Below are 16,432 nucleotides of genomic sequence, written 5' to 3'. Positions count from 1 at the left end.
CAGGGGCAATGCAGGGAGGTGGGTGGCTGCTCACTTGTATCTTTTCTCCCCACAAATTAAACCTGTTCCTTCGGCCCACCTGCGAGGCCAGCACATCAGTGCGGGGTAGCAGGGAGGCGAAGCCACCGCTGGTTCTCCTGAATCAACTGAAGCCAGGGAGAAAGAGGGAAAAACCCGACTCAGGGTGGTGCCTTGAACGATGCTTGTGTTGCAGAGTTCACTTGGTAGCACCAAGCTCAGCCGAGGAATGAGTGCTACAGCCCAGCAGTGTGTTGTGCTCTAACACACGTCTTCTGCAGCCTTCTCGGGCTGAAAAAGTCACTTCACTTGCAACCAAGAGACAGGAGAAGGGAGGAGGGAGAAGAAAGAGGTACAATCGAGGATCTAGCAAGCCAGAAAAACACACAAGCGAGATCAGGTATTCTCTAAAAATCCGAAGTTTATTCATTAGAATTCAGTGAAAGGAACATTCAATTTAAAACACAGTCAATACATTAAAAAGTTGAAAGAACTAGTAGCAATGAGACCAGACCAGGACAAAGCCCCCACCAGTCGGTCCCCTCGCGGGGGCCAGAGGGGAACCCGCTGCCTCCGCCGGGCTGCCCGGAGCACTGGGGCCAGCGGTGCCGGCAGCAGGGCTCCCTTGCAGGCGGCCACGGGGGGGGACAGCGAGGGATGGACGTGGGCAAAGCGCTGTTTCGTTAGCACTGACGGGCTTTTCTAGATTTCTGCGTGTTCCCTGCACCACAAGCAAGGCACCTGCAGAGGCAGCGGCAGCGCGGGCGCTGCTCCCAGCAGTGGGGAGCGCGCAGCGGGGTGCCGGAGGGGCAGGAGGTGGGCTGGCCGGGCTGAAGGCCTTTTTCCTTTTCCATTTTCTGGGATCATACAGGCGCGGAGAGAAGAGCCAGTACCACGTCTGAGCTGCACTCGAGACAGGGCCTGCACACCAAGGGGCAGAGGGAATGTGAAAGCAGCGAGGGTCAGCGCGCCCCCGGAGCATTTGCCAAGCCACCTGCCTTCCCACCCCTGCTCTGGGAATGGGGCAAAGCCATTTAAAAAAAAAAAAAAAAAAAAAGAAAAAAACCTAGCAGCACTCCTTTTTGTTAGGAGCTATTTAATTAAAAGACAAAAACCTGTGCAGAGCTAAACATCTCGGATAGAGCTGGCATCTCTGCCGGCGTTGGCTGTCGGGGGAAGAAGGGACAAATCTGCTTTCAGTCTCAGTAATTTTTTAGATTTTCAGCATTTAATTTTCTTTTTGCCTGTCACTGTTTGGCATTGTTCTCTTCTGCTCAATTAACCAACATGACCTTCTGCAGAGGAGTTATGTCAGCCCTTACACCCCACACAGGGTTGCAAACTCTGCAGGGGCACAGACATAGAGTCAAGCAAACAAAGCAGCATATTCATTCAACTAAAAAAAAAAAAAGGGAAGAAAAGAACCACGTTAACTAGCGTTAGGTCTTAGCTTACCAGAAGCTCTCGTTTCAATTAAGATCCCAAAATTCGAGGCAGTGTTGCTCCGGGAAGAAGCCAGGCGGGGAGGGGACCCTCAGACCGCCGGGTTATTTTCAGAACGATTCCCAGACAGCCACGGAGCAGGCCAGGCTCACAGCCCTGAGCAGCCCCAGAGAGGATCTTTGCCACTGGCTTCAAGATCATCACGGCAAACCAGCCGACAGCATCTCCTGCCCCGCGAGGTTGTACGGGGATTTAAGAAAAGCCCCAGTATTGGACAGAGTAATTACGCACACAGAACGGAAAGCCCCAGCTGAAATCCACGCTTTTTTAGTTTAAAAGACAGCCAACAACATTTTCAGGGAGAAATCACCACGGTCCACAAATTCAGATTAAAAACAAAGCTAGAAAACAGGTGACAAGTGTGACAAACCAGTATTAAAACAAAGACATCTTAGCGGCGTCCACAAAGAGAGAGTAAGTATTGGCAACGGACTGGCGGCTGATTTTCAGAGCCAGGCCCTCATATAAAGTTGAGCAGCGTGGTACACAAGGGTATGAGAAGCGAGGTGGTTTTCTTGCATTGCACAGGCAGTGGCAGCAGCAGTGACAGCAATAAATTGCTTTTTCTCCATCGGAACTGTAAACCACACCATTTTAAAACACAACGTACGTAAGTAAAAGAACAGTCCATAAAATCTCCCCATGAATATAAAATGCAAAACTATACAAAAATAGATAAAATCGACTGTTTTCTTGTGTGTATATAAAAAACAAACAAACGAACAAAAGAACAAAGTCCCCAAAATGCAATACAGAGTTACTTGGTAGGCTGACCTGAAGGGCAGTGGTTTGATCTGTAAGTTAACAGCGATAATCCACCACTCCGAGCCAAGGCTTTCCCTGGAAGGGACGTACTCAGTTCCTTGAGGTTTGGGGGAGATTTTCCTCAATATCTCAGCAAGACAACCTGCTATCCTCACTCCTATGACTTATTTTTTGGCTCAGCAGACCCCTTTTTCACAAAAAGCCTCAATTACTACTCTCAAACTCGGGCTCCTTGGGTAAGTCTCTGTTTCACCAGGTTAAAAGACAACAGCTTCATCCAGAGACGAGCAGAACTGCTGCAGTCCTGGGTGAGAAATTGGGCTGCTGCTAGCTTAGATGGGCTCCAAGGACTCAGGTGGGGAATTTCTTGGAAATGGTCCTTAGTACGAGGTTGGCAGTGGTGAACGAGCGAGCTCTGAGGGCATCGCAGGCTGCCAGCCCCTCTCCCCCATAGGAAAGCAGCCGTGGGTCGATCCCACCCCAAGGCTGCAGTGCCCGTGCTCCAACCGCCCCCTGTGCCACCAAACACTCCCTGTTTGGCTTCAGCAAACCCAAACAATCAATTAACATCCCGGTAAATCGGGGAAAGGATGGAGGATCACCCTTACAAGCTTCATTTCCAGACCCATTGCTTCCGAAAGTATTCTGAGTATTTCCCCCCCTCCAGGGATTTGAGCGTTAATTTGGACACTGCAACTGTGAGAAATCTCTCCTAAATCCCTAAGGGGACAAGATCAAGGCCCAGGAGCTTGTATTTGGCACTCAAAGCGTAGCTCTTTTATAATTTCCGAGTAGAAAAGTATTGTGGGGAAGATCTGGTCCTATTTATCCCAGAGCAGACAGATATTGTAAGAGCAGGAGTGCATTAGGTAATGAAATCCACTCCCCGGCAGTGAAAATCTACAGCCCGGGTTAGTATAATGAAAATTTTTACTTCTTTTGGTTAATGGGGCAGAATGCTCCAATAATCCTGGAAAATGGGTTTAAAATGCTTTTAAAAATCTCACTTTAAATCAGCAGGTGTCTGCTTCATTTAGTTTAAATCAAATTAAGAGGAGAAACCTTTGGTATAAAGTCAGATTATCAAGTCTTGGCTGTATTGCTTTCACACATTAGTCTAGGAACCGTTGTCAGTAAGTCTTTCTACTACGTACCTACAACCAAAATAATTATTACTAAAGAGACATGCATTTGCAACTGTACATTCATTTTAGCACTGAGACACTTTCATACTTCACCAGAACTTTGGCAAAGGCTGCGCCATTTACAAAAACACTACGCAAAACCCCCCTGACCTGCGAGATGCCTTTGGTGACACGCTGAAAGAAAATAACCACTAAAAACCCAGGAAGAGGCTGCTGCGGAAGCCAAGCCATTACGATGAGCACCGGTTTGTGCCGCGGCATCTCTGGTGTTGCTAGCACCGTCTGCCTGCCATCTGTCCCTTGCGAGTGGCAGCGGGTTGCAGTGGAGCTCGGCTACGATGCCGGTGTCGATTAGGGCTGCTCTGTCCCACGAAACCCTTTTGGCTACAACGGGAGCGAACAGAGGGTAGAAGAGTCTGTCCCACAAGACCCTTTTTGATAAAAGAGGAGTGCACGGAGGGAAGGAAAATGCTGCACAGCGGGTTCCCACAGCACCTCCCTGCAGAGGTGCTGGTACAGAAATACTGAAAAATGAAGGTTTAGTCCCACAGATACGCAGACAGCGCTGCTCTAGCCTCAGGAGTCTGTTCACAGAAAAAAAAATCATACAGAAATGGAACTGCCAAAAAATCAAAGCCTGGCTTTGCCGTTCCCTGCTCCTTCATGGATGCACAGGGACAGGGATAAGAAGCCTCTTCCCAAGACGAAATAACAGGACTTCATTTTGCTTGGGAACACAGCACAAAGCAGCTCTCGGTGCCTCGGTGCTCCCCAGGCACGGTGACACCGGGGGGCTGCTCGTGTTCCAAGCACATCGGTCAGCGAGTCGGGGGCACGGCCAGGCACCGGCCACAAACAGCAGGCCCTGGAGGAGGGGAACGCTGTGGTATTGCCCGTTTGGGATTATTTTTTTAATGCTAAAAGCTCTGCTGTGAAAAGAAGCAGAAAAGGGGCAAGTCGGGGGAAAAAAAAAAAAGCTATCTGTAACTGAATTAAGATCAGGCTCCAGAAGTTGGACAGAAGCAGGGAGAGGCCTTGTAAGTCACAGAAGGCGAGGTTTGGGTTACAGACAAAAGTGTTTAAGATCGACCAGGACACAGGAGACTCCTTGAGGAGAGACGGGAGCTCTGTTCCGCCAGCCTCAAAGTGTTCCCAGGAGCTCGCAGCCTCCTCAGCACAGAGCCTGCCTCCTCAGCTCATGTCCCTTCTCCACACTCGTTGAAAGAGGAAAAACAAACAAAACAATCAAAAACCTGCAGCAATCTCCAGCTTTTTTGTTCCCTCCAGTTAGGAGGAAGAAGTTGTGAAGCCTAATTTAGGCTGCGTTACATCCTGTATTCCAATTAACAGAATACTTTCCCCACATGAGTTTATGCAAAGAAAACAAACATGAAGTAAAAAACCCACAAAACTTCCTTTTGAAGAAAGTAACAGCATCGGCAACTTCACAGCTACAGGCACGATGCAAATTTAGCTTATTTCAAAGAATTCCTACATGTGCCCGTGGCCTGGGAGAGGCTAGGAATGTGGGACAAAGCATGGGAAATGCTTCACTTGGAAATTATGCACCATGAAGACAGACCACGACAAAAAGGGGCTGAAGTTTTGTTCTGGAAAGGGAATCCATCAAGAGAAAACCTCTCCGAGTGTTGTATTTTTGAGCAAATTAAAGCTAGAGCTGAAAAATGTTATCAGCACGCACACAAAAGCTCCTGCTTTCCTTTTGGGCAGGAAAAAAAAAAAGTTACGGCAACGTTCCCCTTTCAGCTGAATCGCCTCCTTTCCTTGCTCTCAAAATAACCTGCATCCTTCCTCTGGGGTCCCCAAATCACAAACAAGATGGAAGACATTAAAAGTCTGTCCGAAACAAAACATTTCACCAAGAAGAGGAAGAAAACACGATTTCTTCTGAAAGCTTCCCCGAGACTTGCTCCCCTGGCTCCATCCTGAAGCGGTGGCTTCAGGAAGGTGCCCGAAAGCAGCCTGGCCCCAAAAACCCCAAACCAGGGAGACGTGACCCCACGCAACCAACGCACGCCCGAAGCGAGGGTGCAGGGCAGCAATGCTCCCTGCTCCTCCCGAACATCAAATCCTCAAATCTTTCCTCCAAAGGTGACGGTGCCCCTTGAGCTGAACCTGCCGAGAACAAACCTGCCGTGCTAGAAAAGGGTCCGTTTCCAGAATTTATTCTAGCAGCAATGGGGCCGTGCACTGGGGCCGCATTTTGCATTGCGTATTGTATTCGAGTGTGGTGGCTCGCACTGGGAAAAAAAAAAGTGCCTCAGTGTTAATCCACGAATCTAGGAGGTTGCTCTACATCAAACCAGAGTACCCACAGCAGCGCGGAACGGCAGCATGCAGACCAGGTGCTTACTGCAGCTGCAGGAGTTCATCTTTGTTGGCCCAGTTGGACATTAAAGTCGCTCATTAGTGTTCACTTCCTCCCTCCCCCTGCCCACCCTTTTAACCCTCTCCCCCCTCCCCGGCTGCCCAGGAGGAGCTATTTGGCTCCTGTTACATTCACCGCGGCGCTGGGGCAGCCGGCGGGCAGCGCGCTCCCCTGCGTGCCTCTCCCTTTCAGCAGCTCTTTGCCGGCGCTCCCGAAGTGCTCCGCGAAGCAGGAGGGGCTTTTTAAGGTTTCGGTGCTGTCATCGTGGAACTGGGGCACCCCCTGGGCCACGCCGACAGGTTTGCACTTGGCTGGTTTCTCCGGGGACTGAGCGAAGCCGAAGCTCTGCGGCGGCTCCGGCTCGCCCAGCGGTAACACACGCGCAAGCTTTTTGGCTGCAACTTCTCCGTGGTACCTGTAGGCACCGGGCGCCTCCGGGGGCTGCCTCGTGTCGGCCCGCAGAGGTAAATTGGACGGCCTGACCAGTTGCCTGTCCAGCTCCGGCTCTTGGGGCTGCCTCTCCAGAGCCTCTCTGGCACCGCTGCGGGAAAGGGACAGAAAGGGGGAGTCGGCGTCCGGCTGCTCGGACGGCTCCCAGCCGCTCTCCAGCCCAGCAGCCGGGGCAAAGCCCCAGCGTTTCACCCCCCCGGGAGCCAGCTCGGCGTCGTACTGCAGGTGCTGCAAGCCCGGCCAGCCCAGCACACCGTCGGCCTCCCCACCTGCGGGAGCGGACAGCCCGGCGTCCTCTTTGCTCCTGCTCCTTCTCGCACCGTCCAAGTCCTTTTTGTCCCATTTAGACCAGAGCTGGCACGGCTTAAGGCCGTTCTTGGACACCTGCAGGTCGGCGAGCTCGAACTCGAGGCTCTCCGTGTCGAGCGACCTGCTCCTCCTGTTGACGGAGAGGGGCGCGGGCATGGCCGGGCTGAGCCCGTGCAGGCGCAGGTGGCGGGGAAGGCTGGCGACACCCCAGTTACAGCTCTGGAAGGAGCCCTGGGGGTACCCGGGGAACATTCTCTCGTCACATTCAGCAAATGACTCTTTCTGCACGTAGCTGTCGTCAAAGGCCTCGAAGGATGCGGCGATGTCCTCGTCGGCGTTCATCTCGAGGTGCTGCTCGCACTCCCCTTCCCCTTCCTGCTCCACGTCGACGATGTCGAAGGTGACCATGGTGGGGAGGACGGGGAGGTTCTGCGTGAAGGAGGAGCCGGAGTCGGAGCTGCCCAGGCTTTCCGAGAGGCTGGAAAAGAGGGTCCCGCTGCTGGTGAACTCCACTAGTGCTTGCGAGAAGTTCACGGCGTGCTCGGGTTCACATTCGCTGTCAGCCTGGGGCTCCCTGGGGGCGGCCTCAGCCCCGTCGCGGTGGTCGCTCTGCGAGCAGCTCTCGCGCTCGTGGGGCCTGTAGCCGGGGAACGGCCCTGTTTTGGGTGGGGCCACGCCGCCGTGGACGGGCCCCCCGAACAACGCCTGATCCGGGTCAGAATTGAACCCTGGGTTGTTCTTCATGAGCTGAATAAGGCAACTTCCTTGGGCTTTTTGGCTGTTGTAACAGTTCTCTGGACACAAAGGCCCTGGAAAGTCCCTCCACTCCGGGTTTTCGCCTCTCGCCACCGAAACCCCGCTACTCATGCTCCTATTCGGAGCTTGAGAGGCAATCTGCTCACTACCAAGGCAACTCTGATTTTTGCCAATCAAGCTGGCTGCTCTAGTTTTACATTCAAGGTACTGCTTTTCCCTGGGAACATCGAGCCGTTTCAGGACCGGTTCCCTCTGCAGCTCCCAGTACAGCAGCTCCTTCTGGATGGCAGCTAGCCGCTCTTCTTCGGTTTCCATAACACCCATTTTCTGATCCATCATCTGGATCAAGCCCTTCTCAGCAGGGAGACAGAAGTCCAAGAAGTAGCTGAAGATCTCTGGGCGAGAGACTTTGCTCTCAAACAGGGATTCCTCCCCGTGCGAGGGACTCATTAGCGTCTCATCTGGCTCATAAAACTCGTAAAGTGCATCGCCGCTGTAGCTGTCTCTGGGCAGACGGTCCTTCTTGATCTCGCAGAGCCCATCCCCGCCTTCATCCTCTGGTCCCGGCGTGGTGGAGTCATAGTAACCCTCGTCGCTGTTAGGTGCAGACTCCTGCTGGTCGCTCTGCGGCGTCAGGAGCTCAACGCCGTCCATCGCCCCGCCGGCGTAGGGGTGGGCTTCTGCCTCGTGCAAACCACGCGTCTCCAGCTTGCTGCTCGCCGCCTGCAGGTCGTGACTGCTCATGGCCGGTGGCAGCTGGGCTTCGTAGCTCCTGTCCCCTTCAGTGGTGCTGTCCCACATCTGCTGGAGGTACTCCTCCGCCTCCTCCGGCATGGCCATCTCCTCCCCGCCGCCCTGGTAGGTGACGAGGCAGGAGCTCCGTTTCGCAGCGTCTCTGCTGCGCTCCACAGAGATCGCGCTCTCGGCAATGCTGAGGATGTCGGGCTCAGCGATGATGTCTCCGCACCCCGTGAGGGAATCGAAGCTCTTCAGGGATGTGACGTCTCCGAAGATGAGGCTCAGCTGGTCCCCAGAGTGCAGCGAGGGAGGGTCGTTGTCTGCCAAGTCGGGATGCAGGGCCACGGGGAGGTGGCTGTAGTCAGACTCTGCACAGACGGCGGCGTCCACCTCTGATTTTGCATCCAGAGCATCCCGGTCCCCAGGCATCTTCAGCCCATCACCCTCGGGGCTGCCCTGGTCAGCCCTGAGCCAGTCTGGCTCAGCAGCCTCCCCGGAGTTGGTGGTCGTGCCTACCGAGCAGTTATCCTCCGAGTTCCCTGGGCAGGCCGCAGCGAGGGGGACAGACCCAGGTCCCCTTTCCTCTGTGGCTCCTTGGGTTTCTGTTCCCGTGCCTCGAGTTTTGTTGGCCTCCTCTGAGTCTCCAGTCCACTCGGGGAGCTCTGCTTTCTCACACTCAGCCACCTTGCTCTTGCGGTGACGCCGGATGCTGTTCAACAGCCCCTTCAGGCCTTTTTTCGGTCTGGGGAAGGATGACTTCTCTCCGTTGGGCTTCTTCTCACAGCCCTCAATACTGCCTGGTGGAGAGCCATCCTGCCTGCCAAAATCAAACTTGACGCTGGTGTCAATGGCCACGTGAACGCTTTGGGAGCTCGGCAGCGGGCAAGGATGCGAATCCTTGCTTCCATCCGAAGGGCTTTCCAGCTGCACCCTGCTGCCCTCGTCATACACAGCACCGCTGATCCCATCGTGGGTCTTACTTTTACTGAGGCCCTTTTTCGAGGCTCCTTTCCCCTGGCCTTTGTTTCTGCCGCCAAAGAAACTGGGCAGCGTACATATGCTCCTCTTCCCTCCAAACAGCTTGAAAGCAGTTTTCTTCAGCTTGCCGGGGGGGGCCTGGGGCTGCTGCTGCTGCTCCGCAGCCGCGACCGAGGCATCGCTCCACTGGGACAGCCGCTCGCCGTTCTCCTCGGGCTGCTGGTCGCTGCCCTTGCGCTGCCGGCACGCGGCAGACGGAGACCTGCTCCTGGCAGACTCCTCTGTGCAGGCTGCTTCCATGGCAGCTGCTGGGCTCACGTCTGTCTAGCTGGAAGTGAGGACTTCGGTGGCAGAGTCTTCCTCTGGGCACGCGGGCTGAAGCATCGTGGCTGATCTAAAGCAAAGAGAAAAGAGAGAAGAGGTGAGGGCACGGCAGGGGGTGGTGCAGAGTCACTTGCGGCGGTGTAACGAGGCGAGGTGCTTCGTCCCTGTCTGGAACCGGCGCTGCAAAAGCCTCTAAGAGCCACTCGTCTCGCCTCACCTGCTACAGCTCGGCATGGAAATGCCACAAAACTCAAACTCACCAGACCACCAGTCCAGGAAACCCACCAGCACCCACGGGGCAGCATCACCGCACCCAGGCCTGGCCCCGCGCCACCTTGCTTGCAGGGACGTTTGTTTGGCCTCCTTTTGCCAAAGGGGCAATAAGGGGCTGCTAACAGCGGCCTGCCGGCACAGGAAGCAAGGGCGTCTCCAAAAGGGAGAGGGACTGACACCTCCCAAACTCTACTTCCAGCCCTCCCAAACAGGAGGAAGCATTTTGATAGAGAGCCAAGCCAGGCAGCAGCCCTCGCAGTAAGCGTGCACCCAGCTGAAGAGCTATTTACCGTACTTTTTTTTCCCCCCTCTCACCAGATTTCAGTTGTTTTTAAAATCATCTGTCAAGCAAGAAAGAATTGCATTAAAACCATTCATTACAAACCACCCCGATCAGATTATCTCAGTAGCAGAGAGAGAGGTTTTAAAATTTCAGCCTGGATTGATGTCAATAGCAGAGAAATAAAATAATAACATTTCTTCTCCGGAGTCGAGATTGGAGAGAATAAATCCAACGAGGATTGTAATGCACTGCTGAGCCGCTGTACCTGAGGCTTAGCCCTGACTGGGACGAGGCTGGGAAAGCTTCCCACAGGCTTTGCCCAGAGATCCTGAATCAGAAACACACCCAGACGGTGGCTCCTGGAGCTCAACAGCGAACCCGCCACCTAAGATCTTCTCTCGAGCCTTGGGAGGCTGCACAGAGAGTATCACAACGGTTATTTGCCCCTGGAATTAACGAGAGCCCTGGTGTTCTGAGGCTTCTGGGGCCTTCCCAGACCATCCCAGTGGGGTTGCGGCACTTTTCTAGCTCTGACAAAGCACTTCTGGACTCCTGGATGCTTCCCAAACCCTTCTGGAGCAACTCCGGGCTTTCTATGGAGCCTCCCCAGAGCCTCTCTGCAGAGATCTCTTTAGGTAGGACTGAAAGACAACAGCACGCATACATGTGTGCGCACAGATTGTTTAAGAAGTGGCAGAAAAACGAAACAGGAAAGAGATTTCACAAATTCAAATTGAAAACAAACTCGCTCTCGCTCCACATCAGCACTGGCATCAATGGATGCGCGCTGCTGTGACCACATGGCTATTTATAGACGCTCGCAAAATAAAGTCACCAAGGGCAAAACCCCAAACCTGCGATCGGGGTTAAAAGCAAAACCAAGCAAATCCCCATAAAAGACAGCACTTGGCCTGTCCTCAGCTTCCTGGGGTGGCCAAGAGGGCCAAGGGGGAGCCAGGCAATCTGGGGGCGAGGCAGTTTTCTGCCCCAGGTCCAGAGCACCTAGGCCTGACCCCGGCCAGGTCCTGGGGGTCTGTTAGCACACAGCTGTGGCACAGCACCCTCGCCAGCAGGCTGTCCTGCTCTGAAACCGAGCTCTGAGCACCACATCCCCCCCTCCAGGGCTGAGGACAGACCCTGACGTGGAAGGGACAGCCTCCATCCTCCCCAGCGCCTGCTGGAGCAGGGGCCCGCGCGGCACCCCGCTGGGCTTTCCTAACTTTGTAGGTTTGCAAACATGCACGGCCACCTCAGCTTTCAGCCACAAAGGAGGAGGAAAGCAGCCCAGCCTGCGCCTAAAAGCTTCGGGAAAACGTCGCTGATTTATCCCCCAAACACACCGAGGGGCTGAGGCCGCTCATCAGGCCGCTCTCCTTCACGCAGGCTGACGCTGCCTATGGTAAGCAGGCTGCTAAATCCTTTCTTTGTGTCGCACCAGAGATTAGGTGGGGAGCCCCTGATAGCGATCGGTGGCCTCGCCCAGCTCGGCCCAGCTGCCTTTCGGCAGCGCCTCACCCTGCAGGGCCAGAAACCCCCAAATCCCTTGGCGACCCCCAAGCGCAGCACTGCAGAAGGGTCCGGCTGCTCGCGCGCTGTTGCCTCCTCTCACCAGGAGCCCAGTTGTGCCCAAAACCACAGATGTTTCTGAGCAGGGAGGGATGGAGGCCCCGATGCAGCGCTGGCCGGGCAGCAGTGGAGCCCCAGAAATCTGCTCGCACCCCACCAAGCACCCGACGTACACCTGAGCGCAAGGAAATACCTCCTCCTCAGGCAGCACACATCCAGCCGCGGGTTTTTGGCCCCCACGTCAGATCAGAGACCTTCCAGAACAGCAAGAAGCACTGAAGGGACGAGGCCCGAGCACAACAAACCAGGAATCCCCCCCCATGCAGGCAGGTGCACGGGGACGGCACAGCTGCTAGCAGGGGAGGTGTGCACCCGAGCACGATCAATTAATTCTCGCAGGCACCAGGCAAGGACAAGCTACAATCAATTAATTCTCAGCAAGGGAACAGGAGCGTCGTCCTGATGCTACAAACAGGGGACTGGGAATTAAGGGACTTACCGCGTCTCAGGGGAGTCTGTCCTGCTGCCAGGATTAGGAGGCAGAAGCACCCCCGGCAAGAGAGCGGATTTCTGTAATCCGGGAGAGCTGCTCGAGCACTGCTTGGAGGTTTTGTGTCAGACGCAGCACCTCCTCTCCTTAACCCGGGGGGCTGCTTTTGCCGCAGCTGGTGCTACAGACAGCCAGAGCAAGCCCAGGGCTGGCCCGGCTCTGCAGCACGCCCGGGGAGTCATCGTGGCAGGCTGCTCACGGGACCTTTCCAAAAGTGCGGTTGTGCTCCAGCTCTGGAGTTAAAGAACAAAAAATTTGAGCAAATAACACGGAGCCCAGCCCTAGCTGGAATTCACCAGATTCTGACCGAGCCCGCAGACAAAAGAGATCCTTCCACGGACCTCCGGAGCGTCTCGTCTGAGGCAGCAGGAACTGAGCTGCAGGCATCTGCGGTGGGAGAGCTCTTCCCCGAGCTCTGGTGCTCCCTCCTGCTGCGGCGGCGCGATCCCTTCCCACAAACCGTCGGGTTCCTCCACGTGGGAGCTCCTGCCCCGCAGGGCTCCGGGCCTGTCCCAAGAACCAAAAGCCCTGAGAATTGGAAACCACCTTCCATTTTCCAAAGTATTTTACTCGTGGCCATTTTATACCTACTTGAGCTTACACGCCTTTTCCCTTTTGCAGTGCTTAACCCGCAGTACGCTTACCCCTAAACCAGATTCCCAGTTCTGAGGCCGAGCGAGCCCTCCCGACTCCCCCCGTGCAGCGTGCTCTGTACCCCCCGAGCCACCCTGCAGCCTGTTCCGTGCCCACGATGACAGAAATTAAATCCTTCCTGAACAGAGGCAGCGAGAAGAGGGGCGAGGGCCGGCAGCTGAGTGGCACTACATACCTGGCAGCTTCCCCCCTGCGCCCCCGACAGAGCCATCACGGAGGCGCCCCACATAGCCCCGCGGTGACGGCGGCAGCACAGCCCCGATCCTTCTGCAAATCCCCCACAGGAGCTCCACTCAGCTAGTATTTCGCCGGACGCTGCTTACGAACAAGCAGCAGCTCTCCCCGTGATGCCCCCTACGCCTCCGCACCGCTGACGCCCCGTTTGCAGGCGCGTTATTACAGCCATCAGTACGGGCACAGAACTGCCACAGTGTGCCGCCCCGATCCTCAAATGAACTGTTGCGCAAACGATTTTTGTTACAGTAAAAACAGCAGGCGATAGAAATCGTTTTGTTGGAAAGCTGTGTGTTAATGTCATTCTGTCTAAGAGACAAAGACAACTCGAGCACTTCAAAGTTTCAGTCCCGAGGCCTGATTTACCAGGAGCTTTATAGTTGTAAAACTCCTTTAGTCAGAGCTGTGATTTTCTTCAGTTGTTTTTTTCCTGCGATAATTACACCAACGTGAAGCACCACGTGGGCAGATATCTACAAGTTCAAGAGTGCCTGGCGCCGGTGCTGCTTATCCCCAAACCTGCTGGTATAACCACATCCACAGCGGGGAAGCATTGACCCTTTACCCCACCTGGGTGTAATTAACATGCCATATTTACATACTTATGGAGACAGCCGGGATCCTCAGGCAAGAGAAACCCTACAGCTTGGCAGAGATGCTGCACTTACGCGGCAGCACCTTGTTTTTATGGCGAGAGATAGCTGGTGTGCCAGAAAAGGTCCCGAGACGCTGGCGCTGACTCAGAACGAGCTTCACAATTTGCATTCGCCACCAACCTCAGCTTTCCCCTGCTCAGAGCTTCCGCCTCCCCTTTTGTAAAAGGAAATTCTTTCGTGTTTCATCGCGTTTTAACATCAGGCAGGTGGGTTTGGAGCGTGCTGACACAGATGGGAAAAGAGAGAGACGCACTGGGGAGTAAACAGCACCTAGCCACCCAGCACGTCCCTGCTCCGGCTCTGAGCTGCCACCGAAGATGCTCAGCAGCGGCCGAAAATCAGCCCAAAACCTGAGAAATGAGTCAGGTCGCACAAAACCAATGCCCAAGGAACAACCTGCTGCACCAGGGGCACCACCGAGCAAGGAGCCACCGCAGCCTGCTTGCTGCAGGACCTCAGTCCCGAGCAGAGCTGACCCGGAGCAGCGCAGCGACAGCAGGCACAGACCTCGGGGTAAGCCAGGAGCGCGGCGCCTTCCCCTCACACCGAGATCACAGCCACCACAACTGCGAGTAGTAACCACATGAAAAAAAAACGCAAGCGAACGCTTTTACGAGACGGGTGTAAGTTTAACAGCTCTGCCTGAGGAGCTCGTGACGCCTCCATTAAGTCTGGTGCTGAATGGGAAGGCAGATCCCTCCCACGGAGGCATTCCCGTGCCTCTCCCCACTCAGCCCCGGCGCGCGGCTGTTTGGGTGCCTCGCTCCACGCACGGCTTGTCTCGGCTGCTGTCCGTCACCTTGCAGCCTTTTGGATGCGAAAGACAGAAGCCTGGTGGGAAAGGTCACAATAAACTTACGGAGAACAGGGACATCAGACAAAAACGTGCAGTCACCCAACCTTTGGGGGAAGACGGAGCGCATCAAGGGGCTCAAGCAGTTCACAGTTAACCTCAACACCGACGCTGCGTAGCAGATCCAATCCTGCCCAGGCCAGAGCGAGCACCAACAGAAACCTGAGCCAGTACACAGCACAGGTATTTTGGTCTACCAGAAAAACACACATGAAAATTCAGTTTTCCACTCGTGGCTCGCGGATGGCTGAATTTGTGCAAAGTGGGACACCGGCAGTTACCGGTCGGGCCTCAACGGTTGGGGACGAGAAACACGGCCAAGAAACTGGGGCCACATCCAACGCCACGATGAATCCGGCCGCAAAAGCCTCGTCCAAACTCTTCCTGAAGACCGCGGAGTCTCAGCAGGGAAAGAAACCCAGAGCCATGTGTCGGGATGCTCGGATCCCGCAACCTCTGAGAGCCAACAGCCGCGTCGGTGGGTTCGACGCCAGGGTAGGAAGGCCGGGGGGACGTGATTCCCGCTGGGGACAATCGGTCTGTCGGGTGCTGGGCTTGGCACGAGCACGGTGCCACCTCCGTGGGGTGCCACCTCCGTGGGGTGCCACCTCCGCGTGTCGCCCGTGGCAGCCCCCGTGGAGATGGAGGGGATGAAGGCACGGCGGCTCTCGGGGGGCTCAGCTCAGCCTGCCCCCCTCAGCAGCCCGGCCTCTCCTCTCCTCCCCGGGCCCTTCCCCAGCCCGGAGCCCCCCTTCCCCGCACCCCCGGGACACCCTCGCCCTCCGCCGGCCCCGCGCCCCCCTCACCCCGGCAGCTCCAAGCCCTCAGCTCCCAGCTCCGCGGAGGCTGCCACGGCCGGGCCCAGCACCGCTCCCGGGGCTCCGGTCCGTGAAGGAAGCGATAAAAAACAGAAAAATAAAAAAAAAAAAAAACGAGCGCGGCCGCCACCCCCGGGGGACCGCGGCCGGCCGGCCCCCGCGGCCCGGTGCGGCGGGGCGAGCCGGGGCCTTGCGTGGCGGCCGCTGCCGCAACAAAGGGCCCCGCCGCCGGGCCCCGCCGGCCGCCCTTACCGGCGTGCTGGGCCGCGGCCGGAGCTCGGCCGAGGAGGAGGAGGAGGAGGAGGAAGCACGGCCCGGCCCTGCCGTGCCCGCCGCCAGGGAGGGACGGGGCGGCGCCAGCCGAGGAGGGAGGGACGGGGGCGGTGGGGGTTTGTCAGCAGCCGCCCGTTGGGGCGGGCCCTGGGGGCCGGTCCCGGTTCTGGGGTGTGGAGCGGGGAAGGAGGCGACGGGCGGGGCGGGGACGGAGCCGCTGTGGCACACGCAGCCCTGACTGGCTGTGGCACGGGGCTGCTGCTGGCCCTGGCGAGGCTCTGCACCTTGAGCCACCCCTTCGGGTCACCCCGCTGCGAGCCAAAGGCCAAAATCCCCATTAAATTAATATCTATTTTACTGGATATTACTGGATATTTACCCTCTCTCTCCCTTCAGATGACCACCACCAGGGCCTGGATTTTCACCGAATGGGGGTTGAAACCTTATCACACGCATGAAGGGCGAGCAGCCCTCGTGCCTGGCTGCCTGCACCAGGCTGAGCCTCCCACAGCTGGCCAGAGGTGGAACATCCTTCCCCCTGTGATCCTGGCCCCACGAACCAGAAATTCAAGGAGATGCTTTAGGAAGTGAGATACCAGCATCTCTTAGCAGGCAGAGGAAAAGGGAGCACAGCAAGAGGGGCTCCAAAAACTCCTCCTAATCACAGAACACCCATTAATTAATACATGCATGCAGCTGGCATTAGAGTCACCAGCTGGTACTTGCTTAGTGTGATTACTCTGAATATGAAGTTTTTCATCCATTCAAGTATTAGCTGATTTGATTTCCATTCCAGGTCAGCAGGGCCTGTGAGTCATTATCCGCTTACACCTGCCTGACAGCCCAGGCACGGTGCAGGGGGGTGTCATCCCCAAAAACCCATCCCCCAAACCCCCA

General features: G+C 55.9%; 1 protein-coding gene across 4 annotated transcripts; it reads right to left on the bottom strand.

Annotated features, from left to right (window-relative positions):
• Positions 1–421: 421 nt before the first annotated feature.
• Positions 422–16,045, bottom strand: AMER1 (APC membrane recruitment protein 1). 4 transcript variants are annotated; one of them, XM_080553860.1, is made up of 2 exons: positions 15,915–16,045; positions 422–9,445 (listed from the first exon to the last, which is right to left on the bottom strand). In XM_080553860.1, exon 2 carries the CDS (start codon positions 9,349–9,351, stop codon positions 5,932–5,934), a length of 3,420 nt encoding a protein of 1,139 aa, XP_080409986.1. In that variant the 5' UTR covers positions 9,352–9,445; positions 15,915–16,045; the 3' UTR covers positions 422–5,931. The 4 variants fall into 4 exon arrangements, with proteins under 4 accessions (XP_080409986.1, XP_080409983.1, XP_080409985.1 ...); XM_080553857.1 differs by lacking the exon at positions 15,915–16,045 and adding an exon at positions 15,515–15,886; XM_080553859.1 differs by lacking the exon at positions 15,915–16,045 and adding an exon at positions 15,251–15,474.
• Positions 16,046–16,432: the final 387 nt, after the last annotated feature.

The sequence above is a fragment of the Anser brachyrhynchus genome (genome assembly GCF_964034855.1).
Source record: "Anser brachyrhynchus genome assembly, chromosome: 13".
Taxonomy (NCBI): domain Eukaryota; kingdom Metazoa; phylum Chordata; class Aves; order Anseriformes; family Anatidae; genus Anser; species Anser brachyrhynchus.
This window is presented reverse-complemented; position numbering and strand designations above follow the sequence as displayed.